The 11,565-nt window shown below is 35.9% G+C and overlaps 1 protein-coding gene across 8 annotated transcripts in view; it reads left to right on the forward strand.

The window, feature by feature from the left end:
• The window catches only part of TRIP12 (thyroid hormone receptor interactor 12), an 80,662-nt gene extending 70,574 nt beyond the window's left edge, over window positions 1-10,088 (forward strand). For all 8 annotated transcript variants that reach the window (XM_085069553.1, XM_085069550.1, XM_085069556.1 and 5 more), the window contains 6 exons: window positions 364-528; window positions 1,723-1,887; window positions 5,324-5,437; window positions 7,238-7,332; window positions 7,544-7,647; window positions 8,696-10,088. In XM_085069553.1, coding sequence (XP_084925679.1) covers window positions 364-528; window positions 1,723-1,887; window positions 5,324-5,437; window positions 7,238-7,332; window positions 7,544-7,647; window positions 8,696-8,892 — 840 coding nt within the window. In that variant the 3' untranslated portion in view covers window positions 8,893-10,088. The remainder of the gene's footprint in view (window positions 1-363; window positions 529-1,722; window positions 1,888-5,323; window positions 5,438-7,237; window positions 7,333-7,543; window positions 7,648-8,695) is intronic.
• Window positions 10,089-11,565: the final 1,477 nt, after the last annotated feature.

The raw sequence follows: 11,565 nt of genomic DNA on the forward strand, positions 1-11,565 counted from the left end.
GCTGAACTTTCTTGGGGGAAAGGGTAATATGTGTTGAAGATCTTTAGAGCGGCTTTTGAAACCACAGTGTAAAAACAAAAAGCCATTATGTGTTGCAATCTCTCTCCAATCTTCTTTTAAGAATGTTTTGGGCTTATTGTTACTCCAGTTGCTAGATGGCTGATTGCTTCAATGCATATGCACTAGGCAGTCACTTGTGTTTTTTTGACTAAATTTCTGAGGCAGAACCACTCAGATATGGTGTTTTGGTGTGTGCCAGAACTATGAGACAGTATTCTAGATCTAGTCAAGAGTTGAAACAGTTGAAGATAACGCTTTTGGAAGACAGTTCAATACTAAACAGTTCAGTGCTTTGGTTTCCAGGTGGACCTTCCTCTTGGACTTCCTTTTTATAAGTGGATGCTACGACAGGAAACTTCCTTGACATCGCATGACTTGTTCAGTATTGATCCAGTAGTAGCCAAATCAATATATCACCTTGAAGATATTGTAAGACAAAAGAAAAGACTTGAACAGGATAAAACTCAGGTGGGAAAGTAACCCTAAGGATGGAAGAGTGCGTCGTTACACATTTGGATTTTATGAAGTAGCAATAATTCAGAATGTATCATAGGGTTTAATACTGATTGTAATAGTGATAATTACTTTGTTCTGATACAAAGTATGTTTTTAGATCAGTAGCTAGTAATTAAAAAACAGTCTACTTGAAAAGTCTATAATGAGAAATTCAATATGGGATTCTTCTGTGTAATTAAACACAGTCTAGAAATGTCTAACACTGCCAGATGTTTGCCTAACTTCTCTTTTGATTCACTTTAAAAATACTAACCAACTTAAATATCAGAGGAAAAAAATCTGTCCTTGGTTCCTGAACAGTCAAAAGGTTTGCCTTTTGTACTAGTTGGTTTAGTCAAATTTTCAGATTTTCTTAGAAGTGCCTTTTTTGTAGAGTTTTTTCTTCTTCACTGAAGAGCTGTATGCAGAACAGTTGGAAACTCATTATGCATGAACATACAGGTTCTTTCAGACATACAAAAATATCTTTAATTTTTCAAGGATATCTGCTTAGCTGAAAGTACCACAGTTCACTGTGGCAGTAGTGATAAAATGCCTTTGGCATGCATGCTTTTTCTAGCATCCAATATTAATAGATGGTAGGAAGTAATAACCTAATTTATACTCAATACATCTGCTTTGTTACTAGTGAAATTATTGCAAGCTTATGGGTCTTTGTTGCTCTTTTACCTTATTGTCTCACTCTCTCTCCTTGGTCACCGCTTTTAATTTCCCAAGAGTTTGAAAAACCTGAAACCTGATGGATGAAAGCTGAAAAATGTCAGTATGCATGCCAAATATGAATGCCATTAACTGTTCTAAGGAAAAAACACCCTCTGACCCTTAGAATAGTTCACATTTCCTTTTCTTGCAGTAGTACTTTCTAGATAGTTTGTCTTCTGGCATATTACATAATTCCAGAAATGCCAGAAAAAGTGTACTCCTGTGATCTTTGCAGTTTATTCATTAAATTTATTTATCTGGTTTGTCTTGGTTTACTGTTATGTATGAAAACTACAGAAGGCAAGCAAGGAGTACTGTAACAGTTTTAATGGTAATGCTCTTAGAGAAATGTCTGCTTAGTCAAAGCTGCTTTAGATGTCATAACTTCCAGATAAGTTTATTTCAATGAGTTGTTCTCACTGGTTTTCACTTCCAATTTTTTAGACCAAAGAAAGTCTACAGTATGCATTGGAGGCTCTGACTATGAATGGCTGCTCAGTAGAAGATCTGGGGCTGGACTTCACCCTTCCTGGGTTTCCCAATATAGAACTGAAAAAAGGGGGAAAAGATACACCAGTCACTATCCACAATTTAGAGGAGTATCTCAGAGTATGTAAAAGCAAACCTATGACTTAAAATTCTGTTTTTCTTGCTCCCTGGTAGTTTGTTTCCATATATATTTCAGTTCATTCTCATGAACTAGGAATGGACATAATTTTCCTACTGATTATGTCTCTTCTGTACTAGTTTATTACTACAGAAAAACTGTTAAAAATCTTATTGCACCTGACTTGAAAATTGTATAATACAGAAAGTCTGCTTTACATGTAATGAAGTCATCAGAAGTTTGGCTTTTTGGAGAAGTGTTGTAATTGGACTCATCTGACCTGTGGAATTTCAGAATATTTTAACAAGTTTGCACATCTGCTTATGATAATTAATTTTTTAGGAATTGTAATTTAGCAAATTCTTTAACAGTAGTGATCTAGTATCTGCTACCTAGTGGCCTTTGAGCTGCTGTAATAATAGTGTAATTTTTTTGGACTCAGACTTAAAACATCAGCAGTTGTGAGTCAAAATTAGAGCAGTAGTTTTTTGTCAAAACAACCAAAACCAACCAATCAAAAAAAAACCCCAAAAAAACCAACAAACTAAGGAAAACCAAACCAATCAACCAAAGAACCTCAAACATGGGTGAAAAAACCCCAAACCCTGAAAAAAATTTGTAAGGAAAAGATAACAAAACATTGCCAGAATAAATTGACAGTACCACCTGTGTATTGATTAATTCCTATGTCAGAAGGCACATAAGGCATAGAAAAACAGAAGGTTGATACTGCTGAACAAAGGTAGGAAGCTGTTTCTGTCTAAGAAAATGATAAAGGGAATTAGTTCAAAGCAGCCAGGAAAAGAGATGAAGAGAGACAGGAAGAATGCAATATTATCACATGAAGTCATGAGGGGGATGGAGTTGAGGATCACTGTATTCCAGTTACTAAATAATGCATTCCTTACAGGTTAGTGTATTGCCAGTTTCACTCTGAGCACTGTTAAGTTTTGAAGCACTGATAAGAAACACATCTGATGTTGTGGTAGAAACAATTCAATAAGTGTCATGTAAGGTGCTGCCTATCAGCTGAGAACTTTGCAAAGCTATTCCATAATTCTTACAATGGAATATTGAGCAGTTGCTATCCACCTTACAGTTCCAAACTGTTACCTGTCCAGTTCTCATGTATTAATTTGTTGAAAGAAAATTCTGCTAGTCAGGAATCACTTACAAAATTAACTATATGTGGATATAAAGCTCTTTGCAGACCTACACAGGAGAATATGAACTGCCACAGTTCATTAAAAACAGAATTTGCAATCTCTATTTACTGAGCAATGTTGCTTTCAAGTCTGATTTTCATTCAGTTTGCAGTCTTTTTTTTTCTTCTAAGTAACTCAGATATCTGATATACTGAGAAAGGCTTACAGATGGCTCAGGTGTCCTGTAGTTGTCCTGTTGCAGGCTTCAGGCATTGTAAAGGAGAAGGAGGTTGACAGAAAGCTTGCTCTCCTCCTTTTGAACATCTCTTGGAACTATTTTCTTAAAGGACCTCTGCAGTTTTTCCTATCCTTGTCATTAAAGCTTTACAGATTTGATGTGAAAGAAATAGATTTTAGAGAGAAAATTAGTGCGTTCTTTATCACACGTATGATGAATTGTATTTTAGAAACAATATATTTATCAGCTGGCCTGCACAGCTCCTTGTGGGTCAGCTGTTCTGCTCTTGAGCACATCGTTCTCATTAAAATCTTGTGTGAAGATTAACATGAAAAATAGTTTATAAAGCTGGAATATCCTACTGTTGCTTTCCATGCCTCTCCTGCCATCATGTCATTCTATCCTCTACCCCCCTTCCCCCCCTGCCCAGACAGTTCCCACAGGAGCTGCCTTTATCAGAAAGTACAACTACTTCAATTACTAATATAGTGAAAGACTTTATTCTCTCTCTCTAGTCTTTTTTCCTCTTCTCCCTTGTGCTATAAAGAGGCCAACTTGCATGTTCTAAATTTGTGAACAAAATCTCCAGTAGTGTAGTTTTTTGCCTAGCAATTTGATCTTCTCTTTGAATCTGCAAGAATAGAATACAGTGCAGCTTAATGATGCCACATGCTCTTGTAACTCCGAGATTACTCCTTAAAGGTAATCACAGTTGTAGGTAAGCAATCCTGCAGTTAAAATAGCCATAGAATATTCTATATTCTATATATGTAGACGAGGTTTTTGTACTCCTGGTGCTTACTACCTGCCTCTTCAGTATTAAAACCTATGTGTGAAAGTAGGGGAATATATCTCACCTGAAATTCAATGCCTGACTCATCTGTAGGAAAACTTATCAGCAGATCCTGATGAGCTTTCGTATCTGAGAGCTTTCTGGAACAAGTAACTCTTCAGTTATTGGGATAGGGTTAAGTACATGCTTCAGGACTCCAGCAGGACCTATGAACTTCTTAATCCTATTCAGATGCATCCACTGATGACTTTAATTAGCACCACAGAGCATTTTAGAACTAGTAGTTCTGTGTTGGCAACATATCTTTTACAACCAGCCTTCATTTCTTGCTAGAGTTGAGGATATCCAAGACAAGTGCAATCATTAACAGGAGTGACTGACAAGAATCTGAACTTGGGCTGCAATCTGCTATGTATCATATCTTAGTTTAGTGGAGAGCTACTGGCTGTGGAAGATTAATTTAAAAGAACTCTGGTCTCATTTGTGCCCTTCCTCCCCCCACTGATTGTTGTTTCAGTATGTGCTGTCCACTTTGAAAGTTAATTTAATGTTGAGGGGTAACTACAGATACAAAACCAAAACAAAACTGAAAAATTGTACTCAAAAAGCCTAGACTAATCTCTTACTGTCTTTTGCATTATGGTTCTTAACCATATTCCAGTAACTTGAAATGAAGTTACTTCTTTTGTTCCTATGTATACTTGTAATATTAAGCTACTAATATATCCAACAGGCTAGAGTTACTTTCTTAAAACTTTATATTAGAATAGGGACCCATATATTTCCATGGGGGAAATTAAGATAATACTGATAATATGGATTTCTGCTTCAGTTGCTGCATTTTAAATGGAGTAGAGAGAGAACACCTAGGTTAGGCTTCCAGAAATAACTACTAAATGTTCAGATTTACTTCAAATTATTCTGTTAAATAGGTTCAGTTTAACTAGCTGTTGTGAATTCTGGTTTTGTTTTGGTTTTTTTTTTTTTTTTTGTTAAAAACAAAGGCAAATAAGTTGTTTAAATTCTGCATAGCATTCACGTTAAGGGCAATCTAAATTATTAATTAAGGCAGAATGAGGCAACGCTGTAGAGCAGCTCCATGAATCAATGTGCACCCTGTGGTAACTCCAGTGAGCAGATGGCTGGGCTGCTGGAGTTTGGCTTCTGCTGTTGTACTCTTTTGTACCGTAGTGATCACTGCATGCTTCCTTTGTTCAAATTGCTTTTTTTTCATTTTTGGTGTTTTTTTTCTTTGCCTGCAGTTGGTTATATTCTGGGCACTAAATGAAGGTGTTGCCAGACAATTTGACTCCTTCAGAGATGGATTTGAGTCGGTCTTCCCCCTTAGTCATCTTCAGTACTTCTATCCTGAGGAGGTTGGTGAAAGTGTTTTTGCTGCTGCTTTTATAACCTTATATCTGCATGTGTGGGCAGTTTTAACCTGGCTGCAGGGCATTTGTGACAGTCTGATGACATTACATTTCTGAGGAAAACCGGATGTCCCAAGAATTGCATGCATTTAACTATTAAAGATTGCTCCTTAATAGGCCTGTAGTCATTTATTTAATGTTTTTATTATGAGTAACTCCATTTTCTTTGAAATTGCGGGTATCCAGCTTTTCTGAGGAGTGCTTTAATTTATGTATCTTACTTAATTTCTCAATGTTGGTATGGATATTCTTAATTCCTTGTATTTCAGTACCTCTGAATAGCTATAGATAGATGTATTTGCTACCTGGATCTTCTATTTAAACAATAAAGCAAGTAGGCAGCTCTTCAACAAAGCTTCAGACAGTAAGAAAAGATTCAGATGAAGGGGTAAAGAATATGGATAGTTGGTCTTGCTTTGTTCTCAGCACTACTATACTGATTTCCTTGTAAAATGCTCACACTCTTAAGTGAAACAAACATTAAAGCACATTGTGAAACAATGTGTTAGTCAAGCCTTTGTGGTACTCTTACATTCCTGGTGCTTCACAGTGCAGGAGTCTCTCAAAGCTGAGACCTTTACCTGCTATAGTGATTATTCTTCATGCCCCTCATTTGGTGCTACTTTCAAAGAGTATGACGATGTTTTTTTTCCCACAACAAATTTAAGGCTAGTAAAAATAGCAGATTATTCTGGTTTATCCAGTGTTTTATCCACTTCTCAATTTTGTGGTATATGTAATACTCTTTTCTGTCTTGCCATTATTTGGTATGGTTTGCTTTCCCTGGGAATTTTTAAAATACTGATGTTAGTCTGTCGCTAATCTGCTAATAATACAATTGATCAGACTTAAGCTATAGAAGGCGTAGTATTAGATGGAGCTTTTCTCTGATGGAATATATCTGTGTGGTCTCATGTTCTGTTGCTGGTAGCTGTCCAGCCATTTGAACTTTTACACAAGCCATGTCCAAACTATTACAAAGAACTTGTAAAATTCTTTTGTTCATAAACAGAATAGCTAAGTGTATCACCCCTCTGGTGTTCCTGAGATTGGGGCTTTACAACTCCTTTTGTATCCTAGGAGGATGGCAGTAGAAACTTGTAATGTTTTGGCTTTTGCACCTTGTCATCCCTGCTTCTCCAAGGGCATAGAAAGAGCAGCAAAAGAACTGAAGAACTGCTGTTTGACAGATCCATCTCTGTCTAATGATTATTCTTCATGCTTTCAAAAAAGAGACCATTTTTCTAAAATGCACATATAAACACTATTCATCATATTCCTCTAGATTTCTTAAAAAATGGTGAGATTTCAAAAAAGTTAAGGCATTTTTGGTTCTCCAGTGTAAGTTGTTTGTTTTAAGAGATGTCACATTGTAGTGGAGTGCTGGCAGAGGCAGACTTGGGAAATGAGGCTGTCACTGGGCTGAAATAATTGCATCCAAAGAATTTGGGAGGATTGGTTGGTCTGAGAGTTGGTTTTGCACCAAGCCATTCCAGAAAGTAGAGTGCCATAATAGTATTATTTAATTTATTTTATTTTCAATTTTATTTAATAATTATTTTATTTTACTACGTTTTAAATTTATTTAAATTTGTTAATTTATTACATTAAATACTTTGTTATCATGGCAATAATAATAATTATTATTACATTATTATTACTGTAATAATGTAAGAGAACAGACAGTACTCATCCTGCCTCAAGTTCTAAAAGGGAGTCCTTATTCCTTGTTGTGTAATTTTACAGTTGGAGCAGCTCTTGTGTGGCAGCAAGACAGACACTTGGGATGCAAAGACTTTAATGGAATGTTGCAGGCCTGATCACGGTTATACACATGACAGGTAATATCATGTTGGTCTTGTTAAACAAATAAAAGAAACCCCAAAACAGTAGAAAATACTTTCTTTCAGTCATCTTGATACATTGTTATTCAAGCTAAAGGATTTATAGGAAATCTGTTTGAAAATACTTATATGGCATTGAATATGAATCTGATGCAATTATTTTAACTACAAACAAAATAATATTCTCTTGGTTCTTTTCCCTCCTCAGTCGAGCAGTGAAGTATCTCTTTGAAATTCTCAGTAGTTTTGATAGTGAGCAGCAAAGACTGTTTCTTCAGTTTGTGACAGGCAGCCCCAGACTGCCTGTAGGAGGTAGGTTTTCCTTATTACATATTGATGTGCGTGAAATCCCTGTTATTGATGTATTTCAGAATAAGATGATTACTTCAGTATAGGAAAAAGTTCCCTAAGTTATGTATTTGAGAGGTTCATACTAGTTTGTAATTTCAGAAGTTGCTGGGTAGACTTCAAGAATAATTCTGTGTTACTCTCATGACACCTCATTCTGTTGACTCTCCAGGTTTAAATTGTTGCCAGAAGATCTGCTGGAGGGCAAAAAGTGTTCAAAATTTAAATAAAACTGAAAGCTCCTAATGCTGTGTTTCTTGGTTAGAGGTGCATTGTTATGACAACAAAATGATGTGTTGCTACCTGGAAACAACAGTCTCCTTTCTAGAAAGGAGACAATACCAGCATAGTATAAATCTTATTTAATTTCTCCCCCTTTGAATTTCTGAATTTAGGTAAGAGGTAGTGTGGTAAACAGAGAAATCTGCTGTCTTTGCTAGGGACCATTGTAAAATACACATTTTACTGTCTTCTCAGCTGAAGTTTTGCAAGTCAAACCAGAATCCGTGCATCTGTTCCTCTACTTACATTCTTTGGGATTTGGGAGAAAGACTTGATACTGTTTTCCTAAGTATTTTTGGGAGCTCTTTTATGAAGAGATGGTGCAGTCACAAGAGAGAGTTAAGAATGTAAAAATCTTAGCTGGAGTAAGAAAAATCAGGTACTAGAGTCGTAGATAATTCCTGAGAATCTTAAAAATGTGTGCAAAGCAAACAAACTCTTAAAAACGTTATGATCAGAATAGAATTTTTACACATACAGAACAGAAATAAAAAAATATTCATCTAGCTTATTCCTTTATTTTAAATTCATCTTGGCAAATTAATCTGCAGACGGGATTGTAGGTATTTTTAGCTTGCTGTGCAGCTTTATCAATCTATACTCTAGACTTTTAAAGGTGGAGAGGAAGTTAGTTGTGCCTTGTGTGCTTCTGTCACTGGGGGATGTCTGCAGTCAGCTGTGGGTGTTCAAGAGGAGCAACCTTATTCTGAATGTCTTTTCTCATTCAAAGGTTTTCGAAGTTTGAATCCTCCCTTGACGATTGTACGGAAGACATTTGAGTCCACAGAGAATCCTGATGATTTCTTACCCTCAGTAATGACTTGTGTGAACTATCTCAAATTGCCGGACTATTCAACTATTGAGATAATGCGTGAAAAACTCTTGATAGCTGCAAGAGAAGGGCAGCAGTCATTCCATCTTTCCTGATCACAATGAAAAATGCAATGTCTGCCTGTTACAGCAAAAGAGAAACTCATGATTCTTTTCTAAATATATCACCTGAGTCAAGGAAACGTGTTACGCCTTCTTGTTGTAGAAAAACGGCTTGCAGATTATAAACAAAGACACTTGGTTGATATTCATTAAAAGCCCCTATGGACTTAAAGTGATCAGGCCCTAAAAGTTGTTGTGACAAGGTTTCTTTAGCAAGTTCTTGTTTAAATTATCATTTATTTGATGAGTGAAGTTTTTAACTTGCTTTGCTGTGTGAAATTTAAAAAGGGATGTTTTTCCAGGCTGGATCAATAAATGTCGCTGTGCAGTTTAATACTGGGCTGTGTGTATCCATCTAGCTAAGTCTGAAGTTTTTCCTCCAAAGACAACTTTTGTACATAAGTACAGAAATTAAAATACACCATGTATTTGACGAATCTAGTTTAGTAGACTAGTTCTGTGTACCCTCACCTGCCTCTAATTTTACCCATCCTCATGTATTGTCTGATGTGCAATTCACTTGGTTCTTTTTGTGTGCAACATTCAACAATTGTTATGTTTTGGTTAGCATGGGCATTTTAACTGCTCCATGCCTCTTTCTCTGATTAAGATAATTTAAATTTTACTGAAATCAGATATATATTGTCAATATAATTCAGCCTTTGTAACTAGGTAGAACCTTTCTTATAGCATAGTTTTACTGTAGTGGTAGGATATAATGGCGACAGTCGTTACCAGAGCGCTCCAGAGCTGTTTACACAGTGATTCAGGCAGCAAAAGCCTCGTACTGGAGGCAAGGAAGAATTATTTCTTTCATGTAGTTCAAGTCCAACAGCTTGGGCTGGCCAGTGTGTATTGTGGTAAGGCCCAGAGCATTTCGAATTGATGTAAAGTTTTTTAAAAGACAAATTAGTTGTTTCATTTGCTGTTTGAGTAAACAGTTTTCCTGTTCTTGATCTAAGTTCCTGGTTAATTTTGTAGTTTTTTCTCCTTTTTTTTTTTTTTCTTTTTTTCTTTCCCCCCAGTGCTAGCTTGGAACAAGCAGTTCAGCCTTTGTCTTTTGACACAGATAAAGCACCTGTAAGCAATGCTCTGTCCAACTGTTTTATGTGCTGATTTCTCAAATCTGCAATAATTTACTTCATCAGGTTAATGTTTTTACCTGAATATAAATAAAAAAGTTTGCTTCACCTTTTTGTTCATAGTTTTGTACTGTATGCCTAAAGCTCAATTGTGTAAATTACTGTAATGCAAGTAAATCATCCGAAATCTACTTGGCTAACAACTTGCAACTTGTGGATGATTTACTACTAAAACAAGACCTTTTAAGACCTCCAACTTTGAGGGAAATTTTTTCCTTTCTATGGGTTCAAAAAACGGGCAATTACAAATATTCCTGAGATGTATGTGCCACATAGCTAATCTTTATGAAAATGTGATAGTTAATTATTTTTATTCAACTTTGAGAAATCAAAATTCCTTTCAGTGCTTAGAAATTGTTAAATTTTGGCTAATCAGGCTAGTGTTTCCCCTAAACTAACAAGTTTTCTTTTATCCAGCTGAAGAACTCGTACTTCCAGAACACGTAATGGACATTCTTCCAGTGAACATTCACAGAATTACTTGTGCTTGCTCAGACCAGTGCCACTGAAATGTAATACAGACCTGTCATGAGCATGAGTAGAATGTGAAATCCTTGCACAAAGAACCTGATAACTGAACAGTTTTTTATTACCGTATTAAACCTGACTGAAGGCGCTTCACCCTGTACATACAATAATGGTAGCGCACAGTGCGGCATAGTTTTCATCCAACTTCAAGGCAGTGTTTAAACTATGGACTGGTGTTTAAATTGTTCTGATAACTTGATCAAACTGAGCACAAACAAGTGTTTATAGTGTGTGGATAGCAATTTGTTCATTTTTTTAAGGTTCTATATTTTAAAAAAACTGACTTGTGTAAAAAAAAAAGAAAAAAGCTAATATTTTGTATTAAAATATCATGTGTATTGATACTTTTTTTACCCATGTTGTCTCCCTCTAGAATCTGGCTTTCATTGACTTGGAAATTTCAAGGAGCTTTCAGATTTGATACCTAGCCTTTGTGTAACTGTTTCAGTGGGAAAATAAGTTGTTGGTTGCCTGTTAAAAAAGGAAGGAAAAAACAAGTACCTGCAGTAATGTGATTTTTGGTTGTTCTGGCTATCATTTGCAGCACAGACTAAGGTTTTATTTGCCTGAAAAACAAATGAAATCCTTTTGGATGACACTTCTTTTTTCCTACCAAGGGCAGCTTTTAGAGTATTAGAAGAGCAGTCTGGCTTACAAGGTAAAGGTCGTAAATTATAAGAATAAACTCAAAAGTCACGTTTTGCATGACTACAGTACTGTTCTGCAAACAAATGTATCTAAAAGTAGTCCAAAATGAGTGGAGGGGTGGGGCAAGATCTTAAGGATTCCTCCTTTCCAGGAATTTTGGATTAAACGAAAAGCTCACTATGACCAGTCATGGGTGTGTGTAGTCATCTTAGTACTGCACTGCTTTGTATACCTTTATAAGGTATAATAAAAGGTACAATCAGAAGTCTTTTAAAATAGATGCCTTTTTTTAGCCTGGTAAGTTCAACTGGTTTTAGATAATTCAGGTACTGTTTTGGATGAGTTTCAT

The sequence above is a fragment of the Lichenostomus cassidix genome, chromosome 9 (assembly GCF_008360975.1).
Source record: "Lichenostomus cassidix isolate B80296 chromosome 9, HeHo_3.0, whole genome shotgun sequence".
Taxonomy (NCBI): domain Eukaryota; kingdom Metazoa; phylum Chordata; class Aves; order Passeriformes; family Meliphagidae; genus Lichenostomus; species Lichenostomus cassidix.